The sequence below is a fragment of the Eptesicus fuscus genome, chromosome 13 (genome assembly GCF_027574615.1).
Source record: "Eptesicus fuscus isolate TK198812 chromosome 13, DD_ASM_mEF_20220401, whole genome shotgun sequence".
Taxonomy (NCBI): Eukaryota; Metazoa; Chordata; class Mammalia; order Chiroptera; family Vespertilionidae; genus Eptesicus; species Eptesicus fuscus.
Window position 1 is genome coordinate 50159269 of NC_072485.1, and position 21508 is coordinate 50180776.

General features: G+C 46.5%; 1 protein-coding gene and 1 pseudogene across 5 annotated transcripts in view; one reads left to right on the forward strand and one right to left on the reverse strand.

The window, feature by feature from the left end:
- TEAD1 (TEA domain transcription factor 1) overlaps nucleotides 1–9197 on the forward strand; it is a 253571-nt gene extending 244374 nt beyond the window's left edge. For all 5 annotated transcript variants that reach the window (XM_028159825.2, XM_008151018.3, XM_054724607.1 and 2 more), the window contains one exon: nucleotides 1733–9197. In XM_028159825.2, the coding sequence (XP_028015626.1) occupies nucleotides 1733–1846 (114 nt within the window). In that variant the 3' untranslated portion in view covers nucleotides 1847–9197. The remainder of the gene's footprint in view (nucleotides 1–1732) is intronic.
- A 441-nt stretch (nucleotides 9198–9638) lies between these two features.
- Nucleotides 9639–17985, reverse strand: LOC103294686 (60S acidic ribosomal protein P1-like; annotated as a pseudogene).
- Between the last annotated feature and the right edge of the window lie 3523 nt (nucleotides 17986–21508).

The window sequence follows — 21508 nt, forward strand, 5'->3', positions numbered from 1 at the left end:
CTGTTTCTTACAAGGGTTTTGCAGCTGCTGTGTGCTGATGGGTCTCGGCCGGGCAAGGGCGGCTCCTGGAGGAGGAGTCCAGGTGAGGTTGGTGGCACCTTGGTGGTGGAGAAGGGGGTGGATTCAAGAACTATTCAGGAGTAAAAGCAGCAGAACATGGCATTTGTTGGGTATGGTGATGAGGGAGAGAGAGGTTTCAAAGATGAAAAAAATACTTGCTTGCAGTATTTGATCTGTGAGGGAAGCAACAGGAATCAAGAGTAGAAAAGCACGTGGGTACCAGTATTGAAAAACATCTTTATTGCTCAGAAAAAAACAAAAGTAGATAATCCATTACTGTGCCAGTTGTCTAGAGCAGCATGATATAACGGCTAAGAAAAAGGTCTTCAGCATTAGACAATTGTAGTCCCTTAAATAGATTAACCCCCAGCTTCGTTCTCTGTCAGAGGAGGAGGGATATAGCACCTGCTTATAGAATTGCTATTATATCACACGAGACAATATGTGTAAAGCTTTTAATACTGAGTACATGTGTACTAAGTAGTTGATACATGTTGGCTGTTATTACGTGCCTTTTCATTCATCCAGCAAATATTTATTAAATGGCTATTATGTGCCAAGCTAGTTACTGGGGAATGTGGTCCCTGTTCTTCAAGAACTTGCAGCCCACTGGATGAGATGGGCATTTTCAAAAAACCATACAAATCTATATGTACTTACAGTCGGTACAGACTGCTGTGATGGGAAAATTACAAGTCCTGTGAGACTTTATTCTTTAGTCAGGGACCATACACTTGGAGGCCTGAAGCGTAAGGGAAACAAAGTGGGAGAAGTAGCCTGATACGTAGGGGGAATGAGACCCACGGCAAACTGGACGAGGCTCTCAAATTGGAAATCTTTGAAAACACTGAGCTGGACTAAGGAAACACTCATGTAACAGAGTCAGAGAAGCATTTTGAAGAGGAAAGTTGGGTTAGATTTGCTTTTAGAAAGTTTCTTCTGAGAGTGGCATGGGGGTTGAGAGAGTGAGGAGAGGAACGAGGTAGGGTCCAGTGGGGAGGGGCTGCCATGATCTGGGCTAGAGGACTCAAGATCTGAACGGAGGCTGAGACTGGGCGTGAGGAGGAGAGAGAGGGACTGGAGACACCGGACTCAAGAGGGGAGGCAGATATTTCAAAACACATTTTGAAAAGTAAAGCCTACATAAATTAAAAGAAGGATCCTTTGACATGATGCTACCACTGTTCTTTCACTCAGCATATTTTTTACTGATCCAGGCACTGCTGGTTAAAAGTGGCAAGCAAGGCACTCATAAAACTTATGTCTATCATTGGCTATTGTGAAACAAATTTAATAAAGGTTTAGGAATAAGGTAGGAGACAGTTCCTAGGATAAATGACTGCCTCATGGGACAGGATTGTAGGAAATTGTTGTAAAGAAATCAGCCTTCCCCCACCCCCCCAAAACTCACACTAATTCTCTGGTCTCTCTGGGGCTCAGATTACACGTGAGACCCTTTCTGTAAGGTCCTTCCTACATACGGTAACTCAGATGGATTTCAAGTCCAACCCGCAATATCCTGAATTCATGCTAGAGGGTCAGCGTGAGGCTGTTGGGCTTTAGACTGTTCCTCTCCAAGGAAATCAGAGTCATCACAGCACAGGTGGAATATGCTTTCATCCATGTGGTGTTTTTATTTATATATGTGTATATATACTTTTTTTTTTAACAGGTGGTTACAAACAGGGATACACAAGAAACTCTCCTCTGCATGGCCTGTGTATTTGAAGTTTCAAATAGTGAACATGGAGCACAGCATCATATTTACAGGCTTGTAAAGGACTGAACATGGTTATTTATATATATAGATATCTGTATATATACACACACATATGTGCACACACACACACTCTCCATTTTCAAACGACTGACTGTAAACCTCCCCATGCAGGGGGGGGTGCCCTGGCCCTGCGGTCACCCTACTTTTCTAAGTCCTGTTTGAGTGAAGTCATTTTTCCACGTGTTCATACTATCAGCGTAGCTGTGAAGTTCTGGTACAGTTGTAAAAAGAGAAATCGAGTTGTTCCTCTGTGTCCCTCAGATCTGCAGCCCACAGTTCCTCGGGAAAGGTGAACCCTAGAACCCGTCTCTGCCCACAGAGGCCTGTTTCTAATTGTGGTAGTAAATATTCAGACAGAGCATTTGCCGTGGGACATTTACAGCCTTTATACAAATGTATTTAGTTCTTTCTTTTTTTCCAACATAAAATTCTTGTTTTAAGATACAAGTAAAATTAATCTTTAAATATAAATGTAAATTTAGTATACAACACTAAGAATCTTTAGACTTATCTTTGTAACTAATTAGGGTGGAAGTTATGAAAGAATGTAATTCACTAAATTATTTTTTAAAACTTTCCTTTCATTTTGAAACCAAATGTTAAAATATAGCCTTAAGAAATGCTTGGTAGAAATATCCTAATGAGAAAAATTTGTACTTTTTTCACAAGGTTAAAACTAATCTCCTAATCCATTAAACGCTTGAACAGGTATTACAAAGGAAGAAAACTTCACCCCTTATTCTTAACATATATAGTATATTTAAAAATATAAAATTGTATTGTACTAATGTGATGATTGATTATTTAATGAAAAAGAAAAGATGGCTCTTTTTGCAATAAGTAGATAAATACTGAAAATCTAAACTTACAATGTTTATAGTCTTGTGTGTGCAGTTATATTTTATATGGACAACCAAATTTTTTTTATTAAGATGAGTAAATATTTGAACCACTGAAATTTAATAACAAAAAATTTTAATTGGCATGAATACTGCACTGTGAGCTACAAAGTATAGAAAATCCTGTGGCTGGGAGAAAATTTCATCAACCAAACAAGGAAAAGGCTCATCAGTTTTAGCACCTCTGCTCCCCCGAAATTGGCAAGCATCCTCACTAGCCTGTGGATAAATTGTTTATTTCTGGTGATCCAGTAGGCCTATTAACCTGCTATAACTATATGTATATGTATGTGTCTGTGAGTACATATACATATATAGCTATTCAACACGTATTTATTGCACACCTCGTTAGTGCCACTAAGTTTGCTAGGTGCTGATATGTATGTATATTTCAATCTGTCTCTATAGCTCTAGATATATTCTCTAAGGACATCCATTTTCTTCTCTCTCAGTAAGTCACAGTACTTGTTTGACCGAGGTTTAAGAGGCCCACCCTATTTATCTCTGACCTTTCAAACAGGCTCATGTGGGAGGTTCTCTTCTCAGGAGAGATTTAACTGATCAGCCCAGATACTCCAAAGCTTGGCCCAGGCAGACTTGGTGTGATGTAGCCACATGCATCTCTTTCTACAGGGCTTCCTTGGTAAACACCCACAAGGACACACCCCCAACGTCCCAGAAGAAAGTGACATTTTTATAAATGTTGGGAGCATGCTAGCACAATAGAATGTGAAATAAGTTTTCTAAGATGTGAAACATATCAAAACCTTTTCATCAAGCCAGAAAATAAAAACTTCATTCTGTCCCAGCCAAGTAACTTATATACCCCCTTCCTGTCCCTGGCTGCTCTGACCCTGCTTGCACACTGGTTAGGATCTGGTGGTCTTGAGCATGAGGGTGTGCCAGGCTGGTGACCAACAGAACACTGGGCCACACCTGGCCTCTTCCAGACTCCTACAACTGGTTCACTGGGAAGACCAGAGGGGAAAGTGCAAAACCTTCCCCATTTGGAGTTCACACCCCTTAAGGAAACCAGTAGGAGGGTGCCCATCTTCTCTCCATAAAGAGACTGCATTTTGTCCCCTGATTCCCAATGGGCCCTTGAAAGATTGCCCCCATTGTCTGCTCTTCCTTTGGGTCTTCAGCCCAAGCACCGAAACTTCTTCTAGTGGCCATCCATCCGAGGGATGTTGCTTTTGCTCCTGTCTCTTGTATTTTTCCTCAAGGGAACCCACACTCTTCCAGGAGCAGGACCCTAGAACTAAAGGCATGCAAGTGATGCATGTGGCTTAAGGCCAGGCCATCCCAGAGCTCCAGGGAGAGAGGTAGCACAAATGGACCCCAGGAGACCCGCCAGAGGGTAGTTCTATTGGCTGCAGAGAAGGGCATCCCTGGTCACCGAATCCGACTCAGGCCGGGCCCTCTGCTGCTTCACTGCCAGTGTTCTCCTCCAAACCCTTTTATAGTTGAATTTGGGGGGCTTACATAAACAGCCCTGAGGCTTACGTTTTGCTCTTAAATCTTTCTGCTTTATATCTTTTGCTCTAAGATGTTTTAAAGTTATTTCTTGTCTTATTCTACTCAAGTTTTCTCCAGAGCAGATCTTTTCCCTCTCGTATCCACAGGTCCCGTCACCCAAGCCCTCGGCCCTCTCTCCATCTCTCCCAGATTAGACCCTGGGGTGGCATTTGTGTCAGATCGAATCTGAGTCTGTCTTTGGTCTTTTGCCCTTTGTGGCCGTATTCTCCCTCTTGGAAAGCTCTCTGCACCATAAAGAGTCTTTCCAGAGCATGGCCCTCACTGCTCTCCCCGGTGCTCTGTCCCCTGGTGACTCTCTGCTGCCAGGTGTGATTCAGAGACATTGTGTGCTGTCACTGGAGAATTTGGAGGCCAAATTGTCACCCCTAAGCAGGGAGTAGCTGAAGAACCGGCTGCTGGTCTGTTGCCATTCTTTTCCACCTATGAAAAATCAGGACTTCTTCAAGAACATGTCCCAGAATCCCAGAATGTCCCAACTGCCCGAGACCAGTGTCAACCTCAACATTGTTGACGTTTCATACCAGGTAATCCTTTACTGTGCAGGGCTGTCTGTGCATTAGAGGTGTCGCAGCATCCCCGCCTCTGCTCACTAGGTGCCAGTAGTACCTCTTCCCTCAGTTGTCACAACCCAGAATGTCTTCAGCCATCACCCATGTCCCATGGGCGCAGAATCGCCTCTAATTGAGAATCACTGTCCTAGACCGCACAGGTCCCACAGACCATGTTTTACCCTGCGATAATCTCTCTCCTGGTGTCAGATGTCAGGAGGCAGGTAGGAATAGTATACAAGTGACATTGTGTCCATGCTTCTTCCCGTTTCAGAACTTCTATTTCACACGTCTCTCTTGCCACAAGCATTTACGCTTCTTCTGTTGGTCACCCATCTTAGGGATGTTGCTCCTGTCTCTTGCATTCTTTCCCTCCTGCCAGGGGAAGCTGGGAACAGCTGGTCACGATCATCCCAATGATCAAAGAGCATTTCTAATTGATCTTCAATCCTTGGTTTATCGGATTTAAAAAACACACAGCCATTTTCATTATTTCTCATAAGCTCATGGGTCTCATTATCAAACCTTCCGTTGTTTGGGTAGATTCCTTCTGCTTTCCTGCCTGTTTGTATCTGCAGAAGCCTCGGGAACATGTCTTTTCACCTTTAGGGATGGAGGAGAGGGGATCCATCCCAGGAGGGGGCTGATAGAAGTTCTTGTTTATTGAGCTATAAGAGGGTACAATCTACTCTCCTTCACTGTGTGGACGAGGAAGTTGAGGCTCTCACACTCCTGCCACTTACTCTTCGGCCTCTTCTGGTGGAAGTGGTTCCTCTTTGGTGCTCATGCTTAAACGACCCCCACAGATGTGTGGACGGGGTCCCTTCAGCAGAGAGGGAGAGGAAGAAGCCCCCTGCCAGAGCCACAGCATCGTCCCAGGTGGCTGCTGCTTGATGGGGTAGTCGGAGGTCACCACACGCAGATAGGCAAGCTGATGAGCCTTTTTGCTTCCTCTGAGTTCAGTTCACCTGCCACAGGCTCAAAGTTCCCACTGCTAAGCATCCCGGCAGCCAAGTCCCGCACTCGGGCCAGCCAAACGCAGGCCCCGTTCCAAGCACTTGGTAGGCAAGTCCCCAGATAACTTGAAACCCTAAGTCTTTCAGTTTCAATACTGTAGTGGCTTCAGCAGTTTGTTTTTGTATAACCATAAATTATTTCAGTCACGAGACGACAGTCAGTTTTACAAACCAGGTACATATCATTGGTATGATTTTTATATGCTCTGGTACACTGTCCATGTCCTAACGAAGGGAGAACCAGTCTCGTTGGTCCGTGTTCTCACGGATGACCTTGAGAGGACATGTCTGCACCGCTCACGTCTTTATGTTGCTGTGTCTGCGGCAAAGCCCTGCCCCTGTTGTTTCTGAAAAGCCTTAAATCTCTGAGATGTCGCGTGTAGGGTGTGCAGTGTAAAAGGCTGCCTCGGAACTGTGAGCCCTTTTGTAAGCTGGAAGCATTTCTCTTACTACTGTTACTCTTTTTAGGAAGTTTTAAATTCAGAGCTGCCAAAGCGTTCCAGTAAGCAGTGCCTTAGTGATACATTAGTCGCGCCGCCAGCCTTGTCTTACACCTGTTCTCAGTGCCCATTGACTAATTGGCCCTGTATTTAAAACAGAACAAGCAAAAATAGTTTCCCTTTTGTTTATTAAGCCCATTTTTCTCCAGTTCTACGAGAAACTGGCTACTTGGTCAACAATCGGAAACTGAACGTAAGTCAGTCCTCTGACCAGACTCTCAAACGTAGATACCAAAACAAAAGGTTTTTGCAACTTCATAGTTGACTATGAAAAAGCAAATTGTACTTTTTAATGTTGCCTTTTAAATTCACGACCAAATACTTAGCTATTTGTGAATCTTCTGCACTCCAGCATGAAAGTGCCTTTGGTTTGAGATTCCAGCTTAGAAAAGTGCTGCCATAATAACGATCACTTGTAGAGAGACCAAAAATATATTGAGATCACCGTAATGCCTTTGGTTTACCGGGATGAGTAACCAGCCACAGGCCTCTGTCCGCAAGAGCACGACGTGGACCCCGCCTGCCGGGAGTCTGTCTGCCGTGGGAGAGCCCCTGCCACCGTCCACCAGGAGCACGCTGCCGCAGGAGGGACCCAGGAACTGCTGTGTTTGTGTGTGCCAATGACCCTGGTGTCATCTCCACTCGTCCCCCAGCCCTGCACCCCCCGGGAGGGGGCATCCACACCAACAGCAGACTCTCGGCCAGTGGATAGATTCCATGTTCCGTCGCTGCGGAGGCTTTTTGTCCATTCAGACGACCGTGCGCACTTCTGTGTTTTACACAACAATACCATTTTGCAAGTTGGAAGCCTCAAACTGAGATGACAGTGCAGAACAAAAGTGAGTTAGGGTCATGACAAGTGAAGTGTTCTTAGGGCAAAAATATTGACTCTGAGTGTCTTGTCTGACTGTGCTATGAGAAACTTCCAAAGAGCACCATTCACAATTCGGCGTTTTCAAAGAAGGTTCCAGCCCTCAAAGGGGCCGTTCTTTACAGTCCGTATTGGCTTTTATCAAAACCTTGTGTACATTGGGAAAGCTGATAGAGGTGAGGAAGAGGAGGGAGAAGGACAAGAAGGCAAACGCACTAGCCAGACAAGGAAAAAAGATGTTTCTTTATCAGTTTAGACTTAAAAATGACATCAGACGTCTTTGAAAGTTAGCCTCTGAACTCTCAATGCATGTGTTCCGTCTGTCTCTACCTGGTGTCTTTAAGAATATACCCCCTCTGGGCTCTGAAATTTCAGGAGTGCTTTCTTTCCACCAAGTTGTGAGTATTTCTAGAAATTTCTACAAGGAAAAAAAGAAATCAAATGAAAAGGAAAATTACCGCAGATTCTAGTTAGCTGCTTGAATTCAGGCCCTCCCTGTCACTGTACTTATACCAACAGCCTGGAAGAAGTTAGTCAAATCCCCATTTCCTTTTCTCTTTTCAAGTGTCACTGCGCTTTGTTTGGCAATAGTTTTCTTTCAGAAACTCATTGCTTAGACTGTTAAGAATGAAGGTTTTGTGTTTAAAATGTATTGCATCGCAAAGGATAGTTTCACCGAAGTCATGCACCATTAAATAAGATGAAATATTTGTATTTATTGTCCAACTTCTTAAGCCGTAACTTGCTTAATTCTCTGTGAATCTGCATATGCGTTGAGTCAGTCACGTGCCACACTACATGTTAGTATTTGAAACGGCATTCATGTTCCCCCCTCATTCATCCTTCAATGGGGTCCGATTCCAGTGGGTCCGACCGGTCCGGTTGGCCCTCTTTCCTCTGACTCCCGCCATGAGATCATTTCCCCTTCCTCTTTCTCTAAGAGAAGCTGAAAGAATCGAGGCGTAAATCAATTGGAAACCAGCCTCTGATTTCCTTTCCTTTTTTGCATCAGCCATTTTTTTGTGTGTGATTAGTTTCACTGTGTAAATTAGGTACTAACTGCACTTCTTTAAAAACAATCTCCCTGTTACCTCCTTGAAAGATTCACTTCTGTAGGCCTTTCTTCAATAGGCTCATGACTGCAGATAAAGAAAAACTAAAAACAAAAACAGTACGTGCCTGAAAAACAACAACAAAAACATTTTTGTAACATTGAAAATAAACAAAACCTGAATAGCCTTTAATTCCTTAATATGCTTAAATGTTATGTAAATCGGTTTTTGCCACGTGTGTTTGTTCACATTCTAAATGACTTAATGGGATTCTCACAGTCTGTGTCTTCATGTCACGTGTATAAAATGGGCTTGTGACGTAAGCGTTTCATCTGGTCAGTGGTCCCTTTGATATTGTACTGCTGCTGGGAGTGGGCTGTGGAACCTGCCTTCGGGTACTAAGGTTCCTCTTGGGGAGATTGGAGAGATTGGGGGGTGGGGGTGGGCAAATTCTCACACACATTTTCTTAACCTATTTGCAGAAACTCAAAAGGCGTTTGGTTAAACCTCTTGGCAGTACAGTATTCTCGTATTTGTTAACGTCTGTGTTTAGGTACTGGTACCTTTTTGTTTAAAAATGTTCTAAGTGTTGGCTTTAAAGTGAATTTATCTTTAGTATGATAGTTATATGAAAATTATAGGGTTTGTGTGCAGAGAATTTTTTTATAAAGTGCTTTGTAAAAAAAAAAAATGTATTCTAGCTTTCGCGGTACATATGTGTGATAACTTTAATATCCATGACAGTTAAGTGCAATTATTTCATCACTCTAAAAATGCTATTTTTGTGTCAGTTCCTGCAGGTGTTTTCATGTCTTTGCAAAGTGACACATTTTGATGCCTTCTTGATAAAGTGGTAGACATTTTGTAGCTTTCTAGAAACTTTGTATTCATACGGTATCAATGAAAAATAAAGAAAATGAAAGTGTGGGTCACCTTTTTTATCTGCAAAAGTGTATGTTGTTGAAAATGAACTACGCTTTCTGTGTTGTGGGTGCTCATAGGAAGGGCAGAGAGAAGAAGGTTGAGACCACGAGCCCTGGACAGTGTCCACCAGGCTCAGTATTAGAATGTCAGGTGTTATGTCTAGCCGGGTTTCTTTTTTTTTAAATATGTTTTTATTGATTTGAGAGAGAGAGGAAGGGAGAAGATAGAGAGAAACATCCATTGGCTACCTCCTGCACACCCCCTACTGGGGGTCAGAGTCCGCAACACGGGCATGTGTAGGAAATGAACCATGACCTCTTGGTTCCTAGGTTGACACTCAACGCCTGAGCCATACTGGCTGGACTAGCCATGTTTCTTTCATTTATTTTTATTTTTATTTATTTTTTGCAACAGAGGTCAGCTTTTATTGAATGTGTTACAAAAGAGGTTTAGTCAGAGAGACCAAAGCCTATGTCATCAGATTCCTCAGATTCTTCTTTCTTTGCTTCCACTTTTCTCAGCTGGGGCAGCAGCGGTGGAGAGGCAGGGCCTCCTGCTGGTGCAGCACTACGTGCAGGGGCAGGTCCCTCAGCCCCTACATTGCAGATGAGACTCCCAGTGTTGACATTGGCCAGAGCCTTCACAAATAAGCCTGGCCAGAAAGGTTCCACATTTACACCAGCTGCTTTAGTGAGGGCATTGATCTTATCCTCCACGTCACTTCGTCGTGCAGGATAAGGGCCGGGTAGATGCAGGCGAGCTACCAGACGGAGGCCTTGGTGCGGGTGAGTGAGGGGCGAGTGTTGCTGGGCGTGGTGCTAGTCACCGGATGAAGTGAGGGCCTCACCCCAAAGCAGCCTTAGCTTCCCTGCAAGAAACCAAGCACCTTACCAGCAGCTGGGGAAAGGGGCTAGCCATGTTTCTTTCAAACATCTACAAGTCAGTCCATCTGTCTGACTGTCTCTCTCTTCCTTCAATAAAATTGACATAAGTTTTGCAAAACAGCTTATCTGTGGATCCCAGGCAACTCTGAGAAACCCTGTCCCACGTTCCATGGTACCAGAGCAGGGCCTTGAAGAACCAAAAGGCACACTGAGCATTTGTTATTGTGAACCCAACTTGCTGGGCATATGCCAAGAGCTAGGGCCAGAGCAGACAGGGGGGCCCAGAAGTAAATACAGCATGGCTCTTGCCTGCCTGGTGCTTAATTCTCAGTAGTTGGGCTACATGTTGAGCTCTAACCCCAGGCCCTGTCCTCAGCGTCACCATGGGATTTGTGATTCAGGTGTGCAGCACACATGTATAAGGAAACCCTGGCTTTACTGAGTTTTGATTGCATGCTGAGCAGTGGGCCAAGTGTGTTGTTCTGAAGTATGTTGTTTCTTTTGATTTTCAGAATAGTCCCAATGACAGTGACATTACTACTCCCAAACTGAGGCTCTGAAATGATAGGTCATCCAAAGTCATGTCTAGTGAGTGGTGGAGCCTTCAATAGGCCACCCTGACTCTTCAGCCTGGACTCCTGGGCTCAGGAGACTCCGTGGAAGCAAGCAGGGGCGAAATCTGGATGGAGGAAGGGGACGACTTTTTTTTTTTTTTTTAATATATTCTTTATTAATTTCAGAGAGGAAGGGAGAGGGAGAGATAGAAACATCAATGATGAGAGGGAATCACTGACCGGCCGCCTCCCGCATGCCCCCTACTGGGGATCGAGCCCGAAACCCAGGCATGTGCCCTTGACCGGAATCGAACCCAGGACCCTTCAGTCCATAGGCCGACGCTCCATCCACTGAGCCAAACCGACTAGGGCAGGGACGACTTTCTTAAACAAAGATGACCTTGGGCTATTGACAATGGGACCAAATGCATCTTGGGATCCGTTGGGATCCTTAGAGGGTCTTGCTTCTCCCCATTTATTTGAAATCTTGAGGGAAAGCCTGCCTCAAGTCTCAAGAGGCACTGCTGGGAGTGGGAACAGAGAAGAAATAACATTCCAGCTCCTTTGAAGAGACGTTTTCAGCAAGCCACTGTTTGAGAGGCATGCGGCTGTCCGGTGTGCTGCATGGGGCAGAGGGAGGGGGCTGGGCAGCCTTTGGCTGAGGCCTTAATTGTATGGAAGGCAACTTCATACGCACTAGTCACTATTTCCTTTAACCCACATGCTGCTGAATAAAGAAATCATTTCCTATAAGGAAACAGAGGCCCAGAGAGGGGTCATAAAAGCTGGTAAGTGGCCAGAATTTAGAGCTGAGAAACTTCCTGCCTTGCAATCCTGGCTCCAGCACTGGCTGCATGGTATCTTCCCCTCCAGCTCCTCCGCTAAAGCACGGTGCTTTCATCCTTCAAAAGCATCCTTTGTTAGCGCCTGCAGTTCCAGCCATCCGAGTTCAGCAAAGAGAATGACACCCTCGGTGAGCTAATACCATTGAGTAGAGACATTGAAGGAGCGAAGGAAAGGGTGCATAAAGTCTAGTAAAACTAGGGAACAAGCACCTTGGCAGGGAACCCCTGAGCATTTTTTCCTGCCTCACTGCCACAGGGGACTAGTTAGCATAAGTACTACTTACTAAAAGCCAAACTAGCTGCTGTTAGGTAGTCAGTGAGCAACTGATATCATTCCAGTAAAATACTGTTCTATAAGCCTGTGAAGCCACAGGCTTTCTCAAGCTGCCTTGGAAGACACTTTTCTGTTTAATGCCCACGCGTCACATTAGTCTAGGTCAGTGATGGCGAACCTATGACACGCATGACAGCACTGACACGCCTAGCCATTTCTGATGACACGCGGCCGCTGAGGCGGCCGCATGCCGAGGATGAAACATTTGTGAAATAATGTTTTTTCCTCAAAGTGACACACTACCCGAGTTATGCTCAGTTTTTTGGCGAAGTTTGACACACCAAGCTCAAAAGGTTGCCCGTCACTGGTCTAGGTGGTAACCAGCAAATAGGCTGCATTTTCTTCAAGCAACAGTTTCCCATTTGCTTTGGCTACCAAGAAGCTCAGACTTAAAAGTTGTGCTCTATCCTTATGATAAGGAACAAATTAAAACATAAAGGCACAGGATGATCGAAAACAAAGGATAAAAACTAGAAGTGCAAAACACCAAAAGCAAGCCCATGTAGCTATATTATTCTTACACTAGTATAGCTCAAGGAAGAAATTATTACTGGAGTTCATGAGGATTACTTCAAAATAAGACAAGACCCCAAAAATGTAGGGCATAGACGATTTCAACAATGTGCTGTTCTAATTTACAAAATACAAAGTACTGAACCCAACAATTGGAGACTCTACATTGTTTTCAAGCACACATGGAATTTTTATATAATATTGACTGTCTGAGGCCCAGGGTCTGGTACTGTGGCCTGTGGGATAAATCTGGCCTGATGGTTGTTTTTGTAAATAAAGTTTTATTGAAATAGCCACTACTATTTGCCTACTTATTTTCGTGGCTGTTTTCATGCTACTATGGCAGAATTAATTAGTTGTAATAGACCCTATAGCCTACAAAACCTAAAATAATTACTACCTGGTCCTTTTTTTTTTTTTTTAATTGCTAATTCCCATCCTAAGCCAAAAGGCAAGATCTTGCATACAATAATCTTAAGATATCTGGGTTTCTCTTTCCCAGTGTGTAGATGTATAGAGACTCTGACAAATGGCTGTAGGTCCCTTAGATGGCCTTCTGTGGCATAGTATCCTTCCCCAGGTGTCCCAGCCTCCTCTTTGATCAATGGGCTCTGGGACTAAGAACAGATTTAAATCTGGGAAGGGTGAGTGATGGGTGGTGATTTTTTATTGCAGCAGCTTATGTCCGTTCATCATGATATTTTATGATTAAAACAGCCAAGGAACATTTTTGATGGGTACCCATCTATCTTGCTCCTATCTCACCATAGTCTACTAGTTATTTCACAGATCCCTGTGGGGCCAGGCTCCTTGATTGCCATTTCTTGCTATCGATCATGGTAATTGTTATTTTGCCTTTGACAGCTAACTTCTGCCATCTTGTCTCTGCTATTTCAGAATCCATCATTTCCACTCACACAAGAGAACCCAATTCCACGTCACTATCCTCTGCCATTAACCTTGGCTTGCAAGCCACCACTGAGTTTCTTGGCTGGTGCCCCATTCGCTACTGTTTGAGTGAAGGAAGTGTCTTCTTGTCCTTCTAGGGTGCATAGTCAGGAGGTGGGTCTTTAATTATAAATCCATCCCTGTAGCATTGCCTCTAAGCCTTCTGAGTCCTGCCTCAGTTTCCTGCTGAGGCAATGCCAGACCTCCACTTTATTTATCCTAGACCATCATTCCCTCTAAGCCTCAAGGAGCCATTTAGCAGCACATGGTCTGGCTGACACAGGATCAACCCCAGTTGTCTTTGCCTGGATATTAAATCCTGAGTTGTGAAGGTGTGTGTTTCGTGCCATTGAGTCAGCTCCGACTCCTGGTGACCCTATGAATGAGCAATGTCCACAATGTCCTATCCTCAACAGCCTTGCTCAGCTCCTGTGGGCTCATGCCTACAGCTTCTTTGATGGAGTCAATCCATCTCATATTTGGTCTTCCTCTTTTCTGCCACTTTCTATTTTTCCCAGCATTATTGTCTTTTCCAAAGAACCCTACCTTCTCATGATATGCCAGAAGTAGGACAGTTTCCCCCCTTCCCTTCCAAAAAAGAAATATCCATGGCCAATAAACCTATGAAAAGATACTTAACTCCCTTAGTCATCAGGGAAATGAAAGTTCAAAACCACAATGAGATTTGCCCAACACATGTAAAAATTTAAAATCTGATACCGCCAAGTGTGGGTAAAGATGTGGAGCAGCCGAAACCGGTTTGGCTCAGTGGATAGAGCGTCAGCCTGCGGACTGAAAGGTCCCAGGTTCGATTCCGGTCAAGGGCATGTACCTTGGTTGTGGGCACATCCCCAGTAGGGGTTGTGCAAGAGGCAGCTGATCGATGTTTCTCTATCATTGATGTTTCTAATTCTCTATCCCTCTCTCTTCCTCTCTGTGAAAAATCAATAAAATATATTTAAAAAAAAAAAAAAAAAGATGTGGAGCAATGGAGCTTTCATACTTGCTGGTGGAAGTGTAAATTGGTACAATCCCTTTAGAAAACAATCCAGGGTTACCTAAAAGGTGAACATATTTATAAATAACAACAAAGTTTATACCTAGGTTTATTTCTTGCACAGGTTCTCTGGGGACTTGTCCAAGAATGCTACAGCCTCATTGGTCTGATCCAGCAATGCTATAGCCTCATTGGCCTGATCCAGCCACAGAAGAATTAAAATATAAATGGAATCATTTACATAATTGACCATGATATGAGCAAAAGAACACTTGAAATATGTACCAATGAGGCTGTGATTTTTTCATTTTATTTACTTTTTCTCCAACTTTATTGAGGTATAATTTATAATACAGTAAAATTCATTCTAAGTGCCTAATTTGTGGAGTTCAAGAAATTGTAAATCCTAATATATAAAAACTCTGGGTCCATCATGACCGGAGGCTTGACCAACCGGAAGTCAGCCCTGCAGTCAGCGCTGGGTTGCCATGGTGACCCAGCACTGACTGCTGCGGCTGCAGGTGCAGTAAACCAGCACTGACTGCTGAGGGGGCTACAAATCAGGCCCAGAGAGAGGCCTGAAGAGAGAAGCAGAGTCTGACCTGTAGCCTGTGTGGCAGCTGTTGATCAGCACTTGCCTCTCTCTTTCTCTCCAGGCCGGGTCAGCAGCCATGCCTCCATTTCTCTCCAGGCCTCCACCGGGGCTGTTGATCAGCCCTGCCTTTCTGATCAGGCCCCTCTCCGGGCCTGATTTGTAGCCCCCTCAGCAGTCAGTGCTGGTTCACTGCACCTGCAGCCACAGCAGTCAGTGCTGGGTCACCATAGCAACCCGTTGATAGGCCCAGAGATGCTGACTGGCATAGAAACCAACCAATCAGAACCAAATCTGGGTGAAGTGTGAGGAGCCAATGGCTGCCTAAGAGGCAGAGCTTTTGACGCTGACTGGCATAGAAACCGACCAATCAGAACCAAATCTGGGTCAACTGAGAGGAGCCAATGGCTACCTAGGAGGTGGAGCTTTTGATGCTGACTGGCATAGAAACTGACTAATCAGAACCAAATCTGGGTCAACTGTGAGGAGCCAATGGCTGCCTAGGAGGCAGAGCTTTTGATGCTGACTGGCATAGAAACTGACCAATCAGAACCAAATTGGCTGGCAGAGGAGGGCAGTTAGGGGCAAGATCAGGCCGGCTGGGGAGGGCAGTTGGGGGCAAGATCAGGCCGGCTGGGGAGGGCAGTTGGGGGCAAGATCAGGCTGGCAGGGGAGGGAAGTTGGAGGTGAGATCAGGCCGGCAGGAGAGAGCAGTTAGGGGCAATCAGGCAGGCAGGCAGAGGCAGTTAGGGGTGATCAGGCAGGCAGGCAGAGAGGTTAGGGGTGATCAGGCAAGCAGGCAGAGGGGTTAGGGGCAATCAGGCAGGCAGGCAGAGGCAGGGGTGATCAGACAGGCAGGCAGGTGAGTGGTTAGGAGCCAGCAGTCCCAGATTGTGAGAGGGATGTCTGATTGGAGAGGGTGCAGGCTGGACTGAGGGAACCCCCCCCCCCCCATCTGTGCACGAATTTCGTGCACCGAGCCACTAATAGTTATATAATTACACCAATAATCAAGATAGGGAACATATTCATCACCCCAAAAGTTTCCTATACCCCTTTGCACTTAATTCCCTCCCCTGACTCTCAACCTCAGCAAGCTCAGGGCTGCTTTCTGTGCCTGTGAGATTTAGCCTTTTGGAGAACTTAAGTAGAATCATACAGCATATAGTTTTTTGTATTTGATTCTTTTTACTTAGCTTTTCACATGAGAATTGGTCCCCTTTTTCTGGATCTTCATATACTAGGTAATTTTAGATTGCATATATTATTCATGTTAATTGTGGAGGTCCTCTATTCTGATACTTTTCTCTAATGGGTTATTTCATTTCATTTTAGCGGGCATTTTTCTTGATTGAACTCTAACTCTGTTTCTTGGGTGGAGGTTCCAATCTCTTTCAGACCCTTTGGTCTTTAGCTGAGGTGCTGTGTGTCTGTCCTGTGGATGCATGGTCCAGCGGTCAGCCAGAGGCCTGAGCAGATAGAACTGGGGGAACCCCTCTCTGGCTTTCTCCCTTCCAGGACTCTTTCTCATCTTTTTGGCAGCTGTAGTCACCCTGGACTCAATGTTCTATTTTCATGGACCCAAAATATGGCTTTTTTTCCCCAGCACCACTGCTTGCCCATACAATATGGCCTGCACCTGACCCCTGGCTAAGAGCAGCAGAAATGGAGGCTCATTTTCTGTAAATTCTCTCCCATGTCTGGAGAGCGACTTCCCACCAAAATCTACCTTCTTCTGTTCATTTCCCAGTGCTTCCATTTTTGTTACATCTATTCAGTAAAATCTTATTCATGCATTACTGTAAACAGAAGGTTAACTATGATGTTTTGAAGGCAAACATTAAGATGGTCATTTTTTTAAAGATTTTTTAAAAATGTATTTTTTTATGTACTTCAGAGAGGAAGGGAGAGGGAGAGAGGGATAGAAACATCAACGATGAAAGAGAATCATTGATCAGCTGCTTCCTGCATGACCCCTATTGGGGATCTAAGCCTGCAACCTGGGCGTATGCCCTGACTGGGAATCGAACTGGTGACTTCCTGGTTCATAGGTCGATGCTCAATCACTGAGCAACGCCAGCCAGGCAAGATGCTCATATCTTTTTTAAGGTTTCAAGTTCTTGTATGGTCCTCCAAAATTCTGCTGTGAAATCAATATGACATCTAGTGGCTTGGTAAAGCAAGTTAGGAGTGGTTTTAATCTGTTACATCTGGATTTGGGGCTTCCTACCTGTAGAGGTAGAGTGGAGGTCAGTGGTAACAACATTTTAGTATTTGATGTTTAAGAAACATTTATTGGAAAGCAGAAACAACTAATAAAGATATTGACTTCAATCTGCTCATTAATAAGCAAGAAAGAAAGAGGAAGGGAGGGAAAGAGATGAAAAGAGAAAGGAAGGAAAGAGGAAAGAAAGGGAAGAAAAAGGGGGAGAAGCATGCAGCGAAGAGAGGAAAGCAGAGTAGAGGAGAAACGAGAAGGGGTGATGGCGAGGACATTCCAGGAACAGGGAGCAAGACAGACCCTAGAATTAGGTAGTAACCTGACAGAACAAGGAAAAGGGAGTAGCAGGAAATGTGGTTTGCTAAGTGGCCTGGCCTGTGAAAGACCATGTCATGGGGCAGAATTTAGCTTTTATCCACTAGGCATCTGGCCATGTGAGTTTGTACTCAACAAGCGTGTCTCTGCTCAGATGCATTCCCTGCCTTCCACCCCCTCTGCAATGCAGGGGAACCGACCCATGTTGCTTGTCTTCTCCGGCCTCCTTGGTCAGCTGCTCCAATCAGCTGGGTGTGGCTCGAATCACTGGCAGGTGATTGAGGGTGGAAAGTTGGGAGGAGCTAGGGCCTTGCCCTCCGTCTCTTTCCATTTCAGGAAGAGCAGGGGCTGTGTTTCCTTCATGGCCCTAGCTCCTATGTGAGGGACCCACAGGGTTGCAGCTTCTCCCAGTGATCTGGCCCGGGGATCTAGGAACACCACCTTATCCTTTCGCTCCTCATCCTAAAAGTGGGAGCGGCTTCCTGTTCCTGTTCGTCTTGGGCTTTAGCTTCTCCCACCTTCACTGTGAAACCATCTCCTTGCATCCAATGCCCTTTGTTGGAAGCACTTGGAGTGGTTTCCTTTTTCCTCATTAGTGCCTAAGACACCTTCTCTTCACTGCGCTGGTTTCCCTGGGAAGGGCTTTTCCCCTAGACCAGGCCTCCTCAAACTACGGCCCGTGGGCTACATGCGGGTGTTTTTGCCGTTTTGTTTTTTTACTTCAAAATAAGATATGTGCAGTGTGCATAGAAATTTATTCATAGTTTTTTTTTAAAACTATAGTCCGGCCCTCCCACGGTCTGAGGGACAGTGAACTGGCCCCCTGTTTAAAAAGTTTGAGGACCCCTGCCCTAGATACTCGTCGCACCTGCTCTATTCCTTGCCTCTGCGCGTGGGGATGCACTGAATTACCGGTGAGCCGGCGACAGCAATTGCTCCACATTCTCACTTGGGCGCATCTCTCTGGGTGGGAGGAATCCGAGAGTGAATTTTAGCACACTCTCTATTATAGGTCAGCGCTGTCCTTCAATATAGCCTGTTCTGTAATCAAATGGACCTTGGAATCTCCATCTGTCTAACTCCTGAGTCTGAATTGGTTCCCAAGGCCAGGACGCGGCATGCTTTTTCTCCCCTCCCTCAAATTCCAACAGGAAGCAGGGGAGATTTGTGCTGCTACTGCATTATAGCCAATGGAAACATGTACCCCCGAGTCTGGCTTATTAGAAGAGGCCCTTCCCACCACCTCCTCTCCCCAAACATGTTTTATTAATTTTCAGTTCCTTGGGGAACTATTGAGACTATGTCATAGGCCCAGAAGCCTGATGTCAGGAGCAGGTAATAATGACAAAAGGCCAGTTTCCTGCATGCCACACCTGCAGCTGCACAGAATTCTGCCCTCAGTGCCCATCAGTTGGTCTTAATATTCTGTTGTCACTATCTTGGAGTTCTTAAGAACTCCATTTTTCACTGGACCCCTCAGATTATGTAGCCGGTCCTGGTACTACCCCTTTCCTGGGGTACACCTTTCAGAATGGTTGAGCGAGTCCTGGACTCCCAAGCTCCTTGGGATTTTAAGGCCAGCAGCGCGGCCAAAAGCACCAGGGAGTTCTCCAGGTCGTCAGCAGAGGGCAGCAAACTGCCACTGAAGGGCTTCTCTCCCTGGAGAACTAGGGGTTCCAAGTAGACTTTGGGGAAAGTTTATGTTGGAGGAAGGTGGGTGACCGAAGTAGGGGGCTGTTGGTTGTCTGCTGCTTTTTATCTTTGAGAACCAGAAGCTACCCTCTTGAGCCCCACCTCAGGCGAGGTGGCCTGCGGCACTGCCACTCCTGTGAAGCTGTCTGTCCCTGAACAGGAGCGAAAGCTTCCTCTCAGCCCCGACAGCACACACCCGGGGGCAGGGACATGCGGCCACGTGCCCTCCCGCTCCCGCTAAGGGCCAGGCCTATGGCACAGAGCCCCCCTGGGGCCCCGCGGGGTCCTCCGTGGATTGCCTCTAGTCCTTAGAGCACTTTGATGTAGAGTGGCGACCGTCACACAGCTGTGAAGTGAGAAAACGGGGGTGTGAACCCTGGTCTACCCAAGTTCAACAAGGCCCGCTCTTTCCATAAGTTCATTCCCCCTCCACAAAAGAAAAAACAGGAATTTTTATTTTATTTGTTTATTTATTTATTTATTTTTATTTCGCTTCGCTTTGTCAGGTGGAAACAAGTTCCTTAGTATTATGCCCACCCTCTCCGGGCCCAGGAGAACAAGAAAACTGGCATCCACCCAAGGCCTGTGACCTGGATTACATTCTCATCAGACAGAAAAAGGACTTTTTAAAACTGTTTTTTTTTTTTTTTCCTCTTTACCTACAGCTCATTCTGCTCTCCCCTGAGGTCTTATTGTAAGGAGAAACGCAGCAGCGATTCAAACCCAATGACAGCTGTCTCTGGCGAGCTCTCCTTCGTCCCATCACTTCACAAGTTCCATGTGCATGGACTGCATTTAGAAGCTGCCCTGGAGGACCCTGTGACCTCCGAAGAGAGGCCCCCAAGTGACACTGGTGCCAAAGGAAGACAGAGCTGACATTTCTCGTAGTCCACGGGAATGTTGTGGTAGGGAGATTGCAAACTCCAATGCCTGCGGGGATGGGGCAGCCATCACTAACAAGAGAAGCGAATCAGCCGTGAAAGGCAGGGCACGGCGCTGATGGACATTCCCGACTCACGGGGCCAGCACTGTGCTCCGCAGCGGCGCCCAGTGCGCAGCGGGGTCACCTTCGCCCGTGTGCGCGGCTGTGCTCAGTCCTGGGGAAAGCAGGGCCTCAGGGTCAGGTGGGGACCGCACAGAGGCGGCGCCCTGGGCAGTGGCTGAGCTGAGGGCTCTAGCATCACCCCGCCTGGGTTCCAACCCCGATCTCACCACTCCTCGCGGGGGGGGGGGGGGGGGGGTGTCTTTGGGCAACGTACTCCCTTTCTCTGAGCCTCCACGGCTTTCTCTGCCAAGGAGTGGTGGACCACAGTTACCACCGTGGTGTGAAAAGCCAATAGGAGGATAGATGCCGAGCTGACAGGCTCACAAAGGGAAACTCTTAGGTTACCCCACCCCCTCCACCCTCCACCCCACCCCCAGGCTCAGTCAGGCTTCCAAAGCAGGTTTCTGCGCTCACCCAGAGGCTGCTGCATTTTCTGTTGAAATACCATCTTCTGTGGCGTGCTTTCGCTATCTATTTTAACTTAATAAACAACAACAACGTGAGGAAAATGCCCCTATTTTGTCCCACTGCCCTCTCTTTAGCCTTTCGGGTGAAGAGAGAACAGATCTGGCCCCTCATCTGGCAGAAATAGAAGGCCTTGGTCCTCCCTCCCTCCCACACCCTCCCCCCACCCTCCCCCAATCGCCCACCCTTCCCCACCCCTCCCCCCCCCCCCCCCCCCCCCCCCCCCCCCCCCCCCCCCCGCCCCCCCCCCCCCCCCGGAAGCGCGCAGGGATCTTGAGTTTAAGGGAGCGAGCCCTTTTGCAACTCCAAAAGCAACCCCTGTGAATGTGGGACGGGGTGCCTAGTAGCTTCCCACAGGGTGGGAGCCCCCGAGGGTAGGACCCCACACAGCAAGCCCGCCAAGGACAAAGCAGGGACCCTCCCCTGCTGAGCTGGACATGGGCCAAGAGGCCTTTTAGCAAAGGATTACGGGTCCAGCTTGGATCAGCGGACTCCCTGCGAGACAGGATGCCGGTGTGGCTGGGGAAAGGTCCCAGCTGGCAAGACCTCTTGCAGGCGCTCCTCCGAGAGGGAAAACCCCTGCCCTAACGCCCCTCCGGTTTGAACGAAATTTCTCCCTCCAGGACAACCCTTTCCCCACTTCTTTCTCTGCACCTAACAAAGGAAGAGAATCAAGGGGGTCGAACTTTTGGATGTCCCACACTCTGAATCCAAACTCCAGCACCTGGATCAGCATGGTGCTAGGGAGGGCCAGACTTGGGGGGAGGGGGCGGGGAGGGGGGGGCGGATGTCACTCACAGCTCTGACAGGCAGCCCACCCAGCTCACCCACAACACTGGGACTTGGCTGTGACCAGGATGCCCAATTCTGTCTAAATCTTCTTGGGATAGTAATGAAGCTGCACATATTTTAAA